The 20475-nt window shown below is 35.6% G+C and overlaps 1 protein-coding gene across 4 annotated transcripts in view; it reads right to left on the bottom strand.

Moving 5' to 3' along the window:
- LOC105046546 (protein unc-13 homolog) overlaps positions 1-9514 on the bottom strand; it is a 43108-nt gene extending 33594 nt beyond the window's left edge. For 3 of the 4 annotated variants that reach the window (XM_010925162.3, XM_010925171.3, XM_073252547.1), the window contains exons 1-5: positions 9377-9514; positions 8135-8220; positions 7883-8058; positions 7727-7791; positions 6172-6463 (exon numbers count right to left, since the gene is read on the bottom strand). In XM_010925162.3, coding sequence (XP_010923464.1) covers positions 6172-6463; positions 7727-7791; positions 7883-8058; positions 8135-8142 — 541 coding nt within the window. In that variant the 5' untranslated portion in view covers positions 8143-8220; positions 9377-9514. The remainder of the gene's footprint in view (positions 1-6171; positions 6464-7726; positions 7792-7882; positions 8059-8134; positions 8221-9376) is intronic. The other variant, XM_019853846.3, reaches the window with a different exon arrangement.
- Positions 9515-20475: the final 10961 nt, after the last annotated feature.

The raw sequence follows: 20475 nt of genomic DNA, 5'->3' as shown, positions 1-20475 counted from the left end.
ATCCATAGGGTAGATCTTTGTAGGACCCATCTTCAATTACATATACTAAAAGCACGAGTGAAAAATTTTCACCAAAGTATCAATTGTTGCCTACCCTGGCTCTATTTTTTTTATTCATGTTATTTGATGACCTTCCCACTTGGTTGAACCCCCTCTTTTTTTCCTTTTTATAGCCAACTATTCCCAATGTTCCTTCATCTTATTACCTCTCCTACTCTTCACCCACCTACTGCCTCACCACCCAATGATTAATCAACTAATCTCTGTAGGAGAAGAGGAAGTTTTTATAGCCCTTCCCTCTAATGACTTCATTCTGTTTCTTGAGGCCAACTCCAGAAAATTACAAACTTACGATGCAGTGTTATAGCCAAAAGTAATCTCTGCAGTTCTGTGAAAGAAATGAATAGGCCTACCTATAAGCGACCATTAAAACTCAATTTATCTATCATTGTTCTGGAAAGATCTGTTAGATCATATAATGGATGACCGGATGGTCAACCCAGATTGCTGTAATAGCATGAGACCTTTGGGTTTATCTTCCATATAAAGAACAAGAAAGGTAAACCTGTTGGTTTTCCTCTTCAATACAGATAGTATACATTAATGAGGATATAGAAGTTTATAATTTCACTGCCACACAACAAAAGTTGACAATTTCACTACCACAAAACAAAAGTTTACAATTTCAACTTTCTATATCCACAGAACAATAAGAAAACATACTTCCTTCATAATCTTGGTGTTAGATTAAGCTACATTTTGTTCAAGCTAAGATGAGTGGTCAAGCTTCTTGTTTCTTGAACATCTTACCTCAGAGGAAGTTAATATAAAGGACATGCCTCTGGGTACGAGGGCGATTTACTGCACATGGAGGAAATGCAGAAATTGCAAGAAGTTTGTTCTAGAAAATGGAAATTGAACCTGAATTTGATAATAACAACAACTAATTTGTGCATTTCATGTCCATCAGCTACCATCAAATCTTTTTTAAATTTTTGTCAGATGTCAGCGGTAATAGACAGGATAATCAGAGATGTTTGGGGGGATGATATGTATGAGGACATTATTGGATTAAAAGAAATAGTTTAATGGCAATAAGAGTTTAGAGATTAGATGAAGAGAGAAAGAAATGACAAGTTTCTGAAATGGAATGGTACTGGAAAATGGATAGTTCAAAATCAATACAGATGGATCTCTAACATAATTGCATGGAAACGCTGAAATGGATTTTATTTAAAGAAATGAAAGCATAAAGGGATTACACAGTAGAGGGATTAGAAGCTAACCTCAGCTTCCTAGGAAGAGCTAGGAGAATTCTCCATGGATTAAAGCAAGCATTGTATAATTAAAGGTCAAAAACTAGACTTCAAGGCCAATTTTCAGGTTTACTTCCAGCTGCTATGACAGAAGAAAAAAATACCATGGTTGCTGAAAATGTGTCAAGGGAAATGTAGAATGATTTCGGAAATGGATTGGCTAACTGAATCTATCAATGGGAGGCTTGTCAGGTTGCAAACTGAATTGCCAATTTTAGCAGAAAAAAAAAGGATACCTAGAAATATATAAGACCTTTTTGTCAGAGTATTAAAAAGCCTCCTTAGAAAGGATAAAGATGTAACATATCCTGAAAGATAATGATATGACACATAGGCCTTTTAGCGCAAAAAAAGGAAATAGTAATTACATTCATTCGCATAGCTCTTCAGAGGATTTCTAGGAATAGAGAGAGAATCTGAAAATTGATTCAACTATGATCCAAGCATCCTGATTGAGAACAGCACTGGATTTTCTGGGAAGACATTTGCACTTTTGCCAATCCCCAATTATCCAATTAATATGAAAGGTTTTTTTTCTTTAAAGAAACAACATGAAAATATTTATTTCAAACATTCCTCCCAAGGAGATATTTTATAGAATTTGTGGAAATACTCCAAAAGATTTATTTTGTTTACTGGTAACTTCTACATTTTGGTAATATGTGGTTTTTCTAAGCTAATAAAAAGCCACAAAGACTATGTCATTAATGGATTTTGTATATATAGCTACATGACTGATGCTTGTGAAATTATTATAAGCAGTCTTTTGTAGGTCTAACAGGAGGGCAACACTTGCGGAACTCGAATTAATCTGGCGACAGTTTAGGCTGTGCTTCTGGGGATGAGTGCAATATATACTAGCTTCCAGATTTTATTTTGGTTCATGATCAACTGATAAAGCACCACCGCATTGCATTGTGGACGAAACACAAATCTTGAAATTCTGGTGCATTTCACTCAGTTGTACAATGAAAACGAGATATGTTGCACGGAGCTGATCCAGTACGTATTTTAGTAATTGATATCAGCTTCACTACCTTGTCTAATGTGTTGTAGAATCACCAAGAATATTCATCAGCAACCATGCTCCTTCATAAACGAAATAATGAATTTTTCATAAAGCATAGGTAATAAGAAATTCTAATAGAATATGTCGATAACACGAAAAGTATCTATTAATTTCAGTGGTGTAAATGCACTCATTGTTCATGAAGCATTTATGATTAAACTGATGTGTCAGTTACATGAGGAAATCAGTGGAAGCAGGTTCAACATAAGATAAGCAATGGAGTATTCCAGCTAGGAAAGAATGTAAGCAGACACTTCCAAGTTAATTTATAAAGGTTAATGACCAGAAGGAATTGAGATGGTAGTACATCCATCATGAATCTGCATCTACTAGAAGTATATGAAAAGTCCCATGGCATCAGCTCCATGATCTCCAAATTTATGACAGAACAGTTCCTTGAATTTTCTTTGTAGAATTATGAGATTACTTGACAATATATTCACAATTCTAAATCACAATTTATAGAAAATATCAAAAAAACTGTTATACCATTTAATGGTCAACACTTAGTTGGGTGGCTCCCTGCCTTCTATTCCAATAGCCCTTTGAAAAACCCAGTTATTAATAACAAGGTTTTCCTCATAAAATTCTTATCAGCAAGTATTTGTGGGAAAAGCTCATGTTAAGGATTTTATTGCATTTGTCAAGTTTGAGCTTTAAAATAAAATCACAGTCAACAGCACAGTAGCTGAAGAATGCCAGGTTATTTCACCAAAAAAAATAAAAATAAAAATAAAAAGCAGATAGACTAATTGAAAAAGACAGCTTCCTTTATAAGGAAGATCATGGTAGATAACAGGTCTCTAGAAAAACCAGGAAGGTTGTTGGTTACTTCGTGAGAGTTTTCAAAGACATAAATTTAAGGGTCAAACCTAGCATCCTGAGCAATAAGATGAGTCTTATAGGTCTAAATAGGTCAGGCAAAGTTGGTCCAAATTTTGCAAGATCGAGAGACAACCTGGTTGGCTTACAGATTTTTGGTATCAAAATAAGATCAAGGCTCGTGGATCCTAACTATAGGTATGAGCTTCGCTCAAATTAAAGGTGGAGCAGGTTGCATATGGATCAATCTGAATTCTCTTGCTCATTTGATATTTTTTTCCTTCGATTTTTTAGCCTTCTGGATTCTGATATTCCTTATCGGCCCTTATTAGCTGTTGCCATTGTTCTAGCAAACGAAAAATGGTACGCTGTATAAACATAAAAAGTTTCTTTAGTTGAAAGAATTAAAAAAATATAGTTTTTGCAAGAAATCCAATGCAGAAGTTGACCGGACGTTTATCTAAATATGTACATATGGCATAGCATTAGTATGGTTGAAGACTTCACTAGAAGGGATAAGATTATGGTAGGCACTCCATAAGAATGTTTTATGACAAGTTTTATAACAATCAAGCCATGATGCATACTTTAAGTGGCAAAGTATATGAAGAATGGACCTAAGATATGGAGATAGATTGTCATGTGATTGAAAGTGAGAGTGATCTGGAAGATCCCAAAGAATTAAGCCTTTTAACATCCAAACATGATGTAGGAAGGTGTGGGGAACAAAAATTTTAAAGATTTTAGCATGGATTTTGAATCGCAATAATAAAGTTGCACTTATGGGAATTTCTTTTTGAATCTAAAATCTTCCTTAACTTGAACTGTTTGAGTTGGAATCCACTTGCAAAATTTATATAGCAGGTAAGTCTTTGCTCAGAATTTAAATGCTTGCAGTTTAATTTCAAGGTTTGACTTAAGAGGCAAAGAAAAATATTATGTATGCTGAAATTAAAGATAGCCTGAGATTTTAGTTTTAAGTGGATATAAAATTTTGGACAAAGACAATAGAAATGTATGGTGAAATGTCATAGAGGCAAAAAAATTATGGATTATGGGTTTTCTAAAAGTTTATATAAGGGTGGGTTTAAACACAAAGAAGAAGAAAAGAAGATATAAGTTTCAAGGAAGCTACAAAAAAGATATTAGAAAGAGACAACATCGCACAACCAAACTATCTAGACATTGAACATAAGAGGGAACGAATTTGACCTTCAAGCCATCGAATCACATCACTGGAGAAGAAAATCAAAACCTCTAACTTTTATTGAACAATCCAGGATTTTTACTAAATTTGTGGAACAGCACTTATACAAGTCCTTAGCAGTTCCCCATGACCTTGAGAACACTACAAAAGGATTTGAACAAATCCTCCGCCAAAGGAGAAAAGTAAAGGTTCCTATTATGACTCAACATAAGGTTGACCAGTCCTTTCCAAAGAGAGTCTCAAACAGCTAAGAAGAAAAAAAAAAGAAACAAAATGAAAAACATAAATCCACCTAGAAATTGATGCATAACAGCACCTAACTTTCCAAAACTCAATCATGAAAAGTTTGTGCCTCCAACCAAAAAAAATACCTAAAATGGACTATTAGACATTAATATCACTTAAAACGACACTTCAAAAAATATTATTAAAAAAATTCACCAATTGTTGCATGTGATATCAGAACACAGATTGAATAAAATAAAATAAAAATTACTAGATCATCCTTAACTATACAAACCTGGTTGCTATAACTAGTGAACAATAACACGCTTTCAGCACAACCAGGTAGTCAAAAAAAGAAAAAGGCTTTTCGTGATTAAATGATCATGAAAATTGACATTTCACTTGATGAACAAGGAATAATTTCCTAATTTGTGATCCAACATCCAAGTTGGTCGTTAGTTCCCTTGGGTCTCCACTAATAATTTGATATAATTTGTTGAACCAAAAATTCCATCATGTGTGCCTTCAGTCCAACCATAGATCTTGAAGAAAAGCTGAGTGGCATGAAAAGAAACAATGGGTGATTTGTGTCAAATTAGGATATCAACCAACAAACAGTTTATAGCAGGAGCATCATCAATGTACCTGTAAGTACATTATAGTATTAATTTGTGACCAAACATAGTTTTAAAGGTTTGATTACTTGGAAGCCTCAACTAAGTTTTTTTTTTCTTTTTCTTTTTTTTTTGATGTAACAATTATCTCTCCATTCGTCATTGTTGAAATCCAAATGTAAAAAAATACAAAAACATTAATTGGTTAGATCCATGAGGTTTTAATTTAAACTCATGTCCACCTTTTTCCCCTATTTCCTTCATTCTCCCTTGTTTATTCTTCCAATGGTGAAAATGAGAAGCATGTCAATTTGTCTGTCAAAACAATGGAGAGAAAGAGCTAATATTGCAATTGAATCAATTGCCCAATGGAAACAAATTATTCTATTAATTTTCCTATAGTATCATGTACCATTAGAATATCATTTCATTTTATGACACAACTCTGGCAGTTTGGCTATAATATTGTATTTTCTAAATCTGTTTTTGGGCTTATGAAAGGCCCTAGATGATATGGATTGCCTATAGCCAACACTAACTCTCAAACTAATTAGATAGTTGGTTCATCATAAACAAAAACTTTCAATTGAGGAGCTAGTTTAGCCAACTACCAAAGTCTCTTGGTGGTTAACTGGTTGTACAAGAGACAAGAGATTGAATCCAGCCTTCATCAAGGTTGGAGCGTTTAGGAGTACTAGGAGAGGACTATCCCATTAAGTGGCCCAATGTATAGAAAAAATCTTTAAAAATAATCAAAAAAAAAAAAGCATGAAATGCCCCCCCCCCCCCCAATATATTCATCAGTGGAAAAGTCTCCTTTCAGCAATTGTTCACACAAGTGCTGTCAGAAGTATTAGTTTCAAACTGGTACAAATCCATCGAACATAACATAGATACAAGATTTCTATTCATATTTACCTGTAGCAAATGATGGCAATCGCAATAAAAGGCTGCTAGCATTGTTTGGCTGCCTTCTGGCAATCCTGAAGTTATCGACTTCTTCTTCTTCATCTTCAAAATCTTCAATATCATCTACAGTTAATTCCTGCTCATGTGAAGATTGAAATGACTGTGACTTTAACAAACTTGTCAAAATGGGTATTGGTGTGGTGACAGGTATTGGCAGTGGTGGTGGCGTCCGTGCTGGTGCTGGCCCTGAAGATTCAGGTTTTGTAGCCAAAAAGAACTCTTCTATAGACCCTGTATTGCTCTGATAAAAGACATTTGAAAAGCAAGTTAATAATCATTGATACCCTGTGCATTATCATCCTATAAAAGATGTGGAAGCATAGATATGGAATAATTTGCATGGACAATGGATCAATTACTTTCTCATAAAAAACAATTACAAGGTCAGTATTTAGATGCTGATCAGATACATTGGAAGGCTAGCTGAAACTGCACATATAATTGACATGGACAGGCTATAAGAACCATAGTATCATAAATCAATGTGACTTATGAAGTGTTACTCAACTCTACGAAAATTGAAATAGGATCACAGTCACGAAATTTTAGAATTTCTTGAAATTTTTCAACCTGGAAAGTTCCAGATGCCAGCTTCTATGTTTCATTTAATGCTGCCTTCTGTTCATTCGGGAGGGCAGGGGGAGGTGGGGAGGGAGGCCCTGGGAAGGAGGTAGGTTGGGGGGGGGTGGTGGGGGGGTGGAGTGTGTGTGTGTGTGATGCATGTAAAAATTCTGATATCACATTAGGCACCTTTTTTTTCTATATCATGCCTTTTCTTAAAAGCATGGAGGCATTCTGACATCTCGTTCACATGTCTAGCCTCAGTTTTGACAAAAACTAAACAATAAACATTTTTATCCAAGTTTCTAGGGGCTATTGTACAATGTCAAGATCACATAAGGCAACTAGAACTAGTCCTTGCTGACCCGGTCAACATCCTTTGCAGGTTATTTTTAACATACTGTGAAGTGTCCTAAGAAAAGAGACCATTACAGTTTTCTTGATATGTGTAAACAAAAAGTTCATGCCCCTACCAAAATAGATTTAATCTCTGCAACAAGTGTAGGAAGTAGAGCATTTGCTTACCTAGGAAGTCCAGGGGATTAAGTGAACCACCATGCCCAAAAGGGAGTTATTTTACTATCAATATTATGCACACTATATTTTACGAAAAAAAATTATTATACAAAAAACTATGATAGCATAACCAACGTGAAATAATAAATTTAGATGAAAAGATAAACACAAGTTTAAAATAATTTATAGTAATTTATGGCCTATTTCATTGCATCTAACTTAAACAATTGTAAGACTGAAAATACCATGGATCAAACCAAATAACTGACAGCAATATTTTCTTATCTCGTTATTAAGCTTAAATCATGCCCTAGAGAGCTGGGAAGGAGCATAAAAATATGGTTAGTAGCCTTGACATGTGAAAGAAATCCAAAGCGTTCTTCGAGCTAACAATCAAGAAGTTATGCAAAATAATCTAATAGCTTACCATTGAAGGGTAATCAAGGCTGTCATGATAAAGTCTAATGGCTTCTGACAAATCAAGCGTGTCACCTACATCACCAAATGCCCCTCTAGTCTTACTTTAAATGGTATTGGTATTGTTTTATGATGCTTATGGAGGAAAACAATTAGGATTCACTACCTTTCTTAGCACAGTTAAGAACGTAGTCAATACTGACTTGATCTATGTCAACATCATCTAAGGAAACTGCACCTGGTGGCATTACAACTTTCTTGATCAAGCTACCAGAAAGGATAAAATTAAGAAGTACGTGTCTATCACGGCGATAGCGTTGGAGAAGATCCAGAATATTTTCCCTGAAAGCATTGCCAAGTCTTAGATTCAATCTGACAAAGCATCAAAAGAACAAACAAATTGTGAAGGATAAATTACTCTTCCATGGAGTTCAAAAGCTATGAGGTTCAAATAGACTGTTCGAAACAGTACTGCAACCACCAGAATTCTTGAATTTAGATGAACTGTACCAAGAAAAAAGTAAAATAGTCGAGGAGGAAATTAGTGAGTTTTTGCTTTGGTAAATAAGAATCAATCACAATTCAGGCAAAACACAAACTACAAATCTAAATGACCCTGGCCAACCAGACATATCTCAGCTGTTTGGCACAGCTTTCCTCTATGAACATGCCCTGGGTTCAACTCAGTATGGTGGCACTCCTGTCCTATTCTCAATTGACCCCTAGTGGCCTATCACGTCAAAATTCTACATTTGTGTATTGGATGAATCAACAGATTGTACTGTAACCTGCTGGTATTCTTTTTCCCTTTTGCACATGAACTTCACCCATAAATGACAAGCAGGTGGAACTTACACAAGATTAGTAGAAGCAGTTCGCTCGAAAGTTGATGAATTCACTAGAAAGTAACGATTACATCTCAATAATCAGAAATAGTAACAAAAACAAAATAATTTCAATTTCCATCTCATTTTTACCATTAACTATTTGCAAGAAATCCTTAAAGGTGATATTAAGTTGCGCAACCATATCGGATGAACACCAAAAAAGTTTAATATCAGACAACAAAACTCATTTCGGCCACGAGATCGCCTGTAATGCAGCAGAAACAATTCACGCAAACCAAAAAATAAAATAGTCCAAAGAAATCCCCAGAGCTGAACTCAAGAATCGAGATGCATCCCTTCTCAAATTCAAGAAAATGTTTTCTTTTAGGAGAATTAGGACGAGAGAAGTCCAAGAAACAGATAACTTGCATAAAACCCTTAACGTCCAATTCTTGAATGGTAAAACGTTATAGAAAACGACCGGAGGAGAGAGCGACAAGAAAACAAAGGGGGGAAAGGTTCGGATCTTGCAGAATTGAAGCCACATTATAATCACAGAAATCAAAGAACGCCCACATAAGCCTGAAATTCCCAGCCAAATCACATACCAGAAATCAAGAAAGCGTAAAAATTTCAACTTTGGAACAATCAAGAACTGCGGAGCATTAAGCAAAGAAAAGGGGAAAAAGGCAAGAAACTTTTTGCAGTTAAACCCGTCGAAAATCGCCAAAGCCCCCATTCTCTTGGCCAAGAATGCCCAAAACCTAACACTTAGCTCCGGACTTAGGGTTCACAAGAAAGAAGAGAAGAGAGAGAGAAGAGGAGGAGGCGACCTGGGAGTGGAGATTTCCTTCCCGATCCCGCTGCCCGGGCTTGGGTCCGAGCTGTATGAACACGAAGTGGTCAGCAGGATTTCTTTTTCCACCCGCTACCGGCGTCGTTTAGTTTAAACCAGCGGTGCTGCACGTGCAATGTACGTGCTTTCAAGATCGGGCCAAGAGAGAGGGGACCGAAGGGAAAGCTTGGGCCGGCGCTCTCCCTCACCCGCCGTGTCAGGCGTTAGGGGAATAGAATGGGGAAGGCTTGGCCCAACACGCTCCCCTCGTGCACCAAACTCACCGCACCTGCCCAACCCAACCCCGCGTCAGTGGTCATGCGTGAAGCCCACGTGCATAGTGTTGGGCTATGTGGGCCCATTAATATTGAGCCCACATCTGAAACTATAATACGAACAAGTGAAATTCTTTGTGCACTATAGGCAGTGTAGAAAATTCAATGTGAAGTATACCATCTCATCTGATTAGTCCACATAGTTACTATTTTTCAACGCATATTTAATACCTGCAGATCAACTTTTTCATTTAAAAATTTTGTATGACGAAAATACCCCTATCCTTTGGAAAAATTATGATATCCTATAGCAATATTATAATATCCTATGTTCATAATATGCACAAAATATCATAATTTTTTTTAAAGAACAGAGATATTTTCATCATTTAAAATTTCAAGTAAAAAAACTGACCTGCGCGTTGGAAAGTGGTTAGACAAAAATGTTCATCTCATATTATGATATATTAGGCTATATTATAGTATCCTGAGTTATATTACGCCACAGGGTGTCATAATTTTTTTCAAAAGATTGAGATATTTTCGTCATATAAAATTTTTAAACGAAAATTTGACTTGCAGATATTAAATGTACGTTAAAAAGTGATGACTACGTGAATCAATCGGACAAGACGATATACTCCACGTCATATTTTTTACACCATCTGCAGTGCATAAAAAATTTTCATATGAACAATATCCCCCTTGCCTTCATGCCATGCATCGGGGGAGGGGTTACGTGAATCAATCGGACAAGATGACATACTCCACGTCAGATTTTTTACACCATCTGCGGTGCATAAAAAATTTTCATATGAACAATATCCCCCTTGCCTTCATGCCATGCATCGAGGGGGGGGGGGTGTGGTCGGATAGGGAGGGCTTGGGCCAACATGCTCTCCCACACCACCTCCCACCCCCGCACCTTCTACTAACGAGTGAAGCCCGTGTGCATAGTGCGGCTATATGGCCTTACTAATATCTGTACTATTCTTCACGAAAATTTTTTTATGCACCGCAGGCAATGCAGAATGCATGTATCATCCGCAGTGATTCGTTCATGCATAGAGCTAGGGTATGGTGCACAAAAAAAAAAATCTTTCGACTCTTCACATGAGCCAACACCACAGACGATGCGCATAGTTCTGCACCGCCCACGATGCATAAAGAATTTCACATTCTTCACATGTGAATTTCAAGCCGAGCCCACATTGCAGAATATAATGTTAGCTTTGGACCGGCCCACATCTGAAACTGATGGTTGGGGTTTGGATGCAGATCAAAAAATTGAATCCATCCAGATTAAATGTTAAGCATGCAGGGACTAATGTAACATGGTAGTCAACAAACCATTCATAGTTTACGTGAACAGTACCATCTTGTGCTGTTTAGAGCAGAAGCAAATGGTCCGATTCAAATTAGAGTTAACTTGAAAGGATGGAGGGGATATAAGATACAAAAGGTAGGATCAACCCCTCCGAATCAAAATGGAGGCCAATTAGGCTCATTCAAAAAAATCCTATTAGATTTATTAGGTTGAACTAGAGAAAAAAAAGAGGGGATGAAACATAAAGAAAGGTTGACTCCTTGCCAACTTGGGCAAGAAGTCAGAGAATCAATTAAAGTGGGAGTTAATCTTGAGAGGTGATAGGTAGGTATAACTTGTCCATCTTAATCTCGAAAAATAAGAGTGGGAGACTAAGAGTCTATTTAGAAAAATTATTAGATTTGATTAAAATGCTAGAAAAAGGCATGAAAGGGAGAGATTAAAAGGGGGGAAAGGAGAAAGTGCCCAGATTATGGAGTCGAATCTCGTCAAGATGAAAAAAAATAGTAATTTTTTTTATTTCACTCAAATAGAGTTGCAATCCATGCATAGTCTCTTCCTCACTTTTCTCGGTCTCATGTTATGTTTCACTGGCTGTCCCATTTGATAGGTTGTGATTTTACCAAACATGTTTTAAAAGTGCCGAGGTGTTGAGTGTCATGTATCTTCTTCTCCTGCCATTTAGTATAACAATCACATGTATTGACAGGTTCTGCCCCAGCAGACTTCTAAAGTGATTAGCTATCCACCGATCAATTGATCAAACTAATTATTCAACTAGAGGATAATCAAATATCATAGATCTAACACCATGAAACTAGTGGCTAGCAAATATAGGTTTGCAATAAGCCTTAAAATCCAAAAAATCATGATTATTGATCTAGCACTATAGTACTCTAGACCATTGTCGGCGTATATGTTAGCTATTTCCAATATTTTAAGGCATCGTAAAATTTTTTCTCGATGCTTCTAAAAGCCTTGAAGATGCGCCGGTAAATATACAGTAGAAAACAATATTCTCGCCACTTTGGTAAATTGTGGCCCTGGCAATGAGGTAACAACATTGGATATTAGCATGAATAACAAACCTTTTTTAACTTGCTTTTATAAATTTTGAAATTTAGCTATTTGTGAGAGCCTTTTAAGTATAACAAAAGCAATCCGTTGATTCCACTGTCATCAACATGGACCTAACAATAAAATAATAAAATTTATTAATACATAAATTTCAAATTCCATTATATATTAAAATTAAAAATTTTGGATTGAAAAATATCTTATTATAATTCGATATGCCTTTTTTATCAAGAATATCATCCATTTCTCCTAGCATATTAATTATATATATCTTTTTTTTAAAAATTATCAATCAGCTAAAAAAAATTGAAATATTTTACTTAAAATAAAAAAAGAAAGGAAAGACTTAATTCGATTTAATTTTTTAAGGAGGCAAGCTCGTAGGACTTTCTAAAAATAATCCATAATTTTGAAAAATAATCTAAACTTTTATAATTATTTTCTTAAGCATACATTGGATGAGACCTTTGTTAGTAATAAAAATTATATACTTATTTAAAAATTATTCAATTCTACAAATAATGCATAATTCCATGATCTTGTGGTGATATGCATGAATCATGATCACATAATACAAGTACCTTATGCTATGATACCTTATGAAAGACTAGCATACGTAGGATCATAATAGATGCGATCGTGCAAAATGACAAACACTTTGAAATAGAATGTGTATCATCTATAATTTCTCTATCGTAGATATATAATTCTTCTCACGTCCTTGTACGATCTTGATCTATATGGCTAAGGCAATGCACAAGCGTTCACAAGACAATCTAGCCTTCACTGTACTTTTTTTTAACTGTCACAAAGTGATCGATAGGAATTTGTCGACTACATTGTTCAACCAATGGAGAGAGACCGAGGCCTTGAACATGTAATCATTGTGGAACTCTCATCAAAAGTCCTCATCTTAATAGGTGCGTGGCTATGTCGCTGTGCAGCAGTGAACAAAAATTAGATTTCTTTTAATTAATTGTGTCAACCCAAGAATTATCATAGACCATTACGAAAAGAACAGCTTATGAATCAGTCCTTGAGCTGGAGATTAGTTTAAGGAGTTGAAGCCAATCTATAATTTTGTTCGACCACAATTCAATCTCATTTAAAACTTGATTCGATTATTAATTATCTTTTAGTTAATAATTTATTAATTATTATCTCAAAAAGTTGTCTGGCTTCTAAATTCCTTTTCTTATTATCTTTATAAATTATTAAAATTATTATTAACCGCTAATTGAACTAAAAATCCATTGTTGGATTAAAATTAATATTTTTTTTGGTAGAAAGATTAAAGTTAAAATTAATAATTGATCGTTTGTTTTTTTTTTCTTAAAAGAATAATAGATAATATGCTAACCGATGCATGTTATAATAAACTTTATTAATCAGGATTCTCATTGGGTCCAACATGATCATGTCAGTTCATTATCAAGTCTGACCTGAAATTTATTTCGAGCCTATGGATCACATTCAAGTTGATGTAATATTTAGATCTTGATCAGTCTTGATATAAGTCCAAAAGGTTTCCTGGATCAATTATTAGCCCTGCACACATGATTGAAGCAGTTGACAAGAATTTTCTCCCTGTTGATTCATCACCACCGTTCACCAGAGTCAGCGCAGCTCACAACTATTCAATAAAACCATGTCACACCATGTTTAGTATAATTCCAGTACAATCAAGTCAGATCAAAAATTTATACAATCCAAAGCTGAGCTAAAATGTGGAATGAATCTAATATTTTGAACCCAACCTATCTCCATGGGACAGGTCGGGTCACCTAACCTCAATCCATTTGCAGCTTTAGTAGACAGCAAGTCTATGACATAAGCTGTACATGGACATATCTACTTCAACTCACTTGGTTGATTTGTGAAGGCATGTATTCCAAATTCCAACTGATGATAGGAATGGTTTTGGTAACCTTAATGACGCTTGACAAGGTCAAGTAGGAGCTGCATCAGCGCTGAAGCTGACTAGATGGTCAACTTCGACGGCTTCCGTGGCTTAGCTTGAGGAATGATATTAGGGTTTGTTCTCATCCAGACCCTCGTAGAGCATCTCCCAGACAGATATGGGCGTATATAAAAAACTCTTCGGCATAGAAAAGTCCCTGTCGTACTGTGAACAAAAAAAGCAGGGCCATCCATCCATGTGCTGGCCAACTGTTCGGCCTTATCATATAAAATTAAAAAAAAAAAAAAAGGACAATTAAACAATATGGTTTCGCCATTTATGTAAGCTCCCGCCCACTCTTAGTAAAATAAGACCACCATTTCAAGTGACATGTCTTTATTTTCAATTTAGTCTACCATAGGAATCCTTCTTTAGAAAACGTTCAAGGTCATAATTAAAAGTTGCTAAAGCACCATGGCATGCATAGATTGGATGCATGTGCCAAGTCTTGATTTGCATAATTACTCGAGTATTGTGTGGCCCAGATCATGCACAAGAGAGACGATAATGAGTTAAAAAAGCAGCGACCACGATGTCTAGATGACACATCTATTGGATATTATGTGGTTTGGACCATGCACGTGTAGAGATCACGAGGATTTGAAGTAACTCAAGGCAATATTTAGAATAATTAAATAAATAATTAGTATGGAGGACTTCTAATCTCTAGATAGTAAATTTAAGTTTTAATATCATGTTAATTAACTAATCATCTTTAATTCATAGTGAGAGAGCCAATAATATACTTGTTGTAACTTATCTTCGATGAGATAGTCTGTTGAGAGCCGAGTTGTTGTGCTTTGGCATTGAATAGTAGGAAATCTATAAAATAAATTTACTTATCAGAAGTTGTCCAGCAAAAAATCCTCCGATGCTTAAGTTAGCGAGAGAAAGAGAACAGTCAAAGAGCTAAAATCGAGAGCGAAAGTTTATATTAAGAAAGCTTACCAGATCCTCCATTACTTATCGGTATTTATAGGGTAGGTGATGCCGTTATTGTGTAACTCTTATCCCTGAATATTCGGAACGTGAGAGTCTACCGTTAAGGCCGAATAATGAACCGCTCGTGGACGATAATTATGCTACATGTTCGTGTGTAGTTGATGTCCAAATCGAATAACTATTGTCGATTCAAATAATCGGTATGGCCCTAAGAAAGTAGTCGGATAGATGTTGAATATTGCTAGCTAATCGTAGGTTGCATGTCGAATCAAATCGGTATTTTTACCGACTTCGTTAGATTCGTTACCGTTGGTGGTCAAATCTCATCGATCTTGATCGGTTGAACATCGATTAGATCTAGATCAGCTGATACCAATCGGATTGAATCACAGCAACTCAGTTGGTGCGGAGATGAATTATCGCACATTTAGTCGGTTAGAAGAAAGGAATAGTCGGCTAAGCGATGAAGATCTATCCTAACAATACTATATCAAGCTGGATGGCTAAATTTAGCTAAAAATTAATTTTTAAGTTGAAAATTAAAATTAATTTTTTTTTTATTGGTCAATTGCGCATACTTTTGAGTTTACTTTCAAATCAAATTAAATTTGACCTAATTTTGAGAAACGTGATAATATTCATTGAGCTGAAATAAATTTATGCTTGAGAATTAAATTCATACAAGCATAATTCAAACTCACAATTATTAATTATCTTTTAGTTAATAATTTATTAATTATTATCTCAATAAGTTGCTCGGGGTCAAAATCCTTTTCTTATTATCCCAATAAATTATTATTAACCACTAATTGGGCTAAAAATCCATTGCATGATAAAAATTATGTATGCTTTTTTCATAAGAATAAAGATAATATATTAACTCATGCATATTATAATAAACTTCATTAACCAGTATTCTCATTGGGCCCAACATGATCAAGTTAGGTCATTATCAAGTTTGACTTGAAATTTATTTTGAGCCTATGAATCACATTCAAGTTGATGCCATATTTAGATCTTGATCTGACTTGATATCGTTCCAAAAAGTATTTCCGAATCAATTATTAGCCCTGCACACATGATTAAAGCAGTTCACAAGAACTTTCTCCCTTTTTGTTCATCACCAGCGTTCACAAGAGCTGGTGCAATGCACAACTAGTCAATAAAATCATGTCGAACCATGTTTAGTGTAATGATATAATCCCAGTACAACAAAAAAGAAAAAAAAAATGTTGACTAAATGCTACACCATAACACTTCTCCATGTCCAGAGATACTATTTCTATTTATTGGCAAGATAAATCAAAATGGTGGTGACTTGACCTCGGTGTGTGAGACAAGTCCACCACGCCCACCGCCGAGCTGAAGAATTGTAGAAAAGCTACCAACGGGCGCTGAAGGGACGAAAGAGGAGCGCCGGGAGCGCTGCTTATCCGCAACATAAGAAACCAGGTGATGTCACGCTCGTAAGTTCCAACTTGTCCAGAAAAAAACAGTGGATTAAATAACATAACTCCACCGTACAAAAAGACAGAGCACTGTGCGCGTATTCCTCTAAACAGCGTCGGCGCTCAAAGCTTGCGAGGCCGAGGGAGCCCAAGGGGTTGGAACGGAAGTTGGACACCGCAGGAACGACAAGCCACGTGAGAAATATGGTACATGGGAGGTAGATGCCATTCTCAGCTATTTAATAGAAAGGCAGTGATGAGTAATAAGAATAAAAGTAAAAAAAAAAAAAAAGAGGCAAATCTAAATCAGATCATAGTACAATTTGTACTCTTCTTTAATCAAACTTTCTATAACATATACCATCCTTGTTTGGACCGAAATTATCTGAAAATAAAACAATAACTAACTGCAGAATATAGGCTTTTGTTTGGCTACATTTTATGTTTAGTCTTGACATGGCATTTTATGTTTAGCTCCAGGATTAAACATAAAAATAACTATTGTTTCTAATAAAATAAAATAAAATGACTATCAAAATTGAGGGATAAAAATAAAATCTTCGGTTGATATGACGAGACAAATTTTGTTATATGACGGCTTCGAAATAGGTAATGACCTGATTACAGCGGCTAATTAAATTTTTATAATTTCCTTATTGATATATAAAATGTAACCTCCTCAATATATATTTATATATATAATGTGACAAGTCCTTTCCAGATCATTATAACAGTAGCCCTAATCTCACAACTCGCTTTCTATCCAACTCAGATGGAAAAGCCAGCTAATGCTGACAGGGGACTCGTGATGCAGCTATGAATTCCATTTAGAAAACAATGGGCTGAGATGGGTGAGTTGCAGCTGGAATAGTTGCTCCTGATGTCCTCATGATACCTGATATGGGAAGTGATGGGAACCGGAGTTGGGGATGAACGCATGCAGAGGGGCGTGGTGATACTGTGATAGCTACAAGCCCTTCTTTTTGGGGTGTCAGGATAAGGGAACTGAGTCATTGTGGTCCTAAACCAAGCGCACAGCAATTGGTCCTGCCACAGGATATGGAGGAAAGGACCATAGGGAAATAGAATAGTCGAAATATTTGATGTGGTCCTCGCCTATATGAACCAAGAATATATCGCCATCTCTGCACAATTGGTAGTCATCATCAATTGGGTGTTGTCTTGAGTGTCTGAAACGAATAAGATCACTTGATATTATCTGTTCTAAGTGCTTCCTCCAAAAACAAAATATAGTGCCTTCAATTATGGAAATATATCATTCTGGTGCATGAACCTTGATCCCTAGTTGTTCCTTGTCAAATTATGAAGTTATATATATAAAATGGACTGCTGCATAATTTGTCCTTGACAAAATTTCATATCTTGCAATCGAAAAAACATACATAATTCATTCTAAACAACTTCAAAAAAGAAAAGATATCATACTCTGACGCCAGAAGAAACCCCAAAGCAGCAATTAATCTTTCACTATTTCGCACCGGTCCAAGAATCCGGCGCAATGCAAATTGACCTCCACCAAATGGCTTCCTGACAGAGGAATATTTGTAGTGAGCTTGTATTTTGATCGAGACATCACTATAATCTTGGAAATTCACATGCCATTTGCTGTTTTTCAGAAAGTTTTCGCGAGCAAATTTCATGGATGGGTGATGCTGAATCCCAATTTATTTTGTGTGCCAATGTAGTTTTCAAATATTATGATCACACCTGTTTGATTGACTTATATTGTCCTATACTCTTCCAAAACATGTGACTGGTGTCTAGTGGATTTTGCGGAAACTATATGCCTGAAATTTGCAAAAATAGTTTTTCTAATCATTCCAATAATGATAAAAATAACAAAAATTTGGATTTCTCAACTAAGATTGCGGCACATAATCACTATTTTATGAGCATAATTGCTTTCAGTGTGAGAACAAGGTTTCTTACTTGAAATCAAACAACTACCTGCCTGCTAAGATTTGGACCTGTTGTTTTGTTGAATATAATATTCTTCCTTTTTTTTTTCCTTGTGGAAAACTATCCATCCTTCACATTATGCTAGGAACAAGAAAGGGCCCGCCAATGCCAAACAGGAACTGTTCAGTCCCTTACGCTTAAAGTAAACTTTTGGTAAAATAGATTATCACATTATATGCATATATGGATGAGGTATCTGGCACAAGTGCAAACACATACTAATAAAAGCAAACGATATCTTAAAAAAGAGTTCAAAAGATTCAGTTTTGGCGTCCCAATGAAGAAACGTTTTATTTATTTAACATGTAGTGGAGTGTGCGCTGAGGTCAGTGGAATTCATGGGATAAACCTGAGAAGAGATAGATGGTGGGATCATATAATGAGGCTTTGAACAGAATCATAAGCGTGATGGGGAAAGAATAAGTAGAGGAGCACTCAGAAGCCACTAACTTAATCACAGATTCTTAAACTTCAGCATAACCAACCATATTAAAATGTGTCCGGAGATATCAAACACATGGGGGCTTAGCAATGATCTTTTGAATGACAGATTCAAGATAATCGAGGTTAGGATAGATCTTAGATATATGATATTCTCTTATTAAATTATACAAAAAGCAACAAATGAGGTAAACATGCCATGTCACCAGAAGGATGGATATGAAATGATATAGTTTAAAATCCATTAGTTATTCAAGTGTGCAACAAAAGCTATACTAATATATTATATGCAAGTATGGCGTTATTTAATCAATCCTATAGTATGATAGGCCATCTCCTTTCTTCGTTCTCATGCAAAGATTTTGGGTAAAAGAGAAGTTCTAAGCTCTCCTCTGCTCTTGTGCTAGTGATAATTTCCGGGTCCGAGTGCTCGTAAATACCGCACTGTCACTACACGAGTTCAATTAGTAAAAAAGGTGGGATGCATCAGTCTCAAGAATAAACTCCATGACTTAGATACAATATCTAGACACATATATGGACACCATACAAGTAGGATCCCATGCTTTTGTCCTGTGGAAAAAGCTTGACTTCATCATTCTAATTAAGTTCTCGAACCATCAGCTAGGATTGATAAAGGATCGAAATCTATCGGAGAAAAGAAAATCTCGAATATGCTTCAAGAAGTGTATTTATTATTTCTTTGAGGACATGTTTAGTTAGGAGAAGTTGGACTCTGAAATAGAAATTAATGACTTCCATTTCAGATATTTAGTTGGAAGGAGTTTCATTCTTATATAGATTTTAGAAAAAAATAAAAATATTTCAATCTTTTTTAAATTCAACCCTTACGTTCTTGTAGTATTTAAATTTTATTTTGATTCTGATTATAAATCAAATATATTGGAAGCTATAGCGATCCAATTTTCATTCTAAATCATTCCAATTATGGTGTCAGTTCTATTTTTAACCAAACCACCAAAATTGTTTTAGTAGTTCCATGCGGTGTCTGATTTGCACAGCCCAGGAATCTCATGAAATGGTGCTTTATGAAGTAGAATAAGTTGAAGGACTCAATGTACCATAGTTCTTTATGCGAGTGCGTGAGCATGTGTAAGAGTCGTACAGATGGTGGTCTGATAGCATCTACATTTCCATTTGTGATATATTTTACATGCTTAAAGATCCGTTCAACTTTCCAACACACAACTAAAAAGCATAAGCAGCGAACCTTCGGACTGCCAAACTTTATCCTTATGAGAATATAACTGAATTGATATGACCGAACTTTGTTTTATGATGATCATTGACGAAGATGTGGTTGGAAATACGCTTCTCCTGTAAAGATTAATCTGTAAATTAACCATCGAAGGAGATAATCGTGAGAGGATGGACTGATTCTGAAACTTCAAAAACGAATATATATAAAGATCAAGATCGCTATTCATGATATTTTTAGCTGGTAATTTGCAAACCCCAGCACAGCAAAATTCATTATGTTGTGGAATCACCCTGTTGTGCTGATCTGAACGATTGAACCTAGCAAATAAGACAGTCCTAAGTACAGGGATATGCCACTAGGGATATGCCACATGCGCCCTGACAAAACTTTATCCTGGCTGGATTAGGCTGTCTTGAGTCTATCCC

The sequence above is a fragment of the Elaeis guineensis genome, chromosome 2, assembly GCF_000442705.2.
Source record: "Elaeis guineensis isolate ETL-2024a chromosome 2, EG11, whole genome shotgun sequence".
Taxonomy (NCBI): domain Eukaryota; kingdom Viridiplantae; phylum Streptophyta; class Magnoliopsida; order Arecales; family Arecaceae; genus Elaeis; species Elaeis guineensis.
The sequence above is the reverse complement of the archived record's forward strand: the minus strand, read 5'-3'. Positions and strand labels throughout refer to the sequence as shown.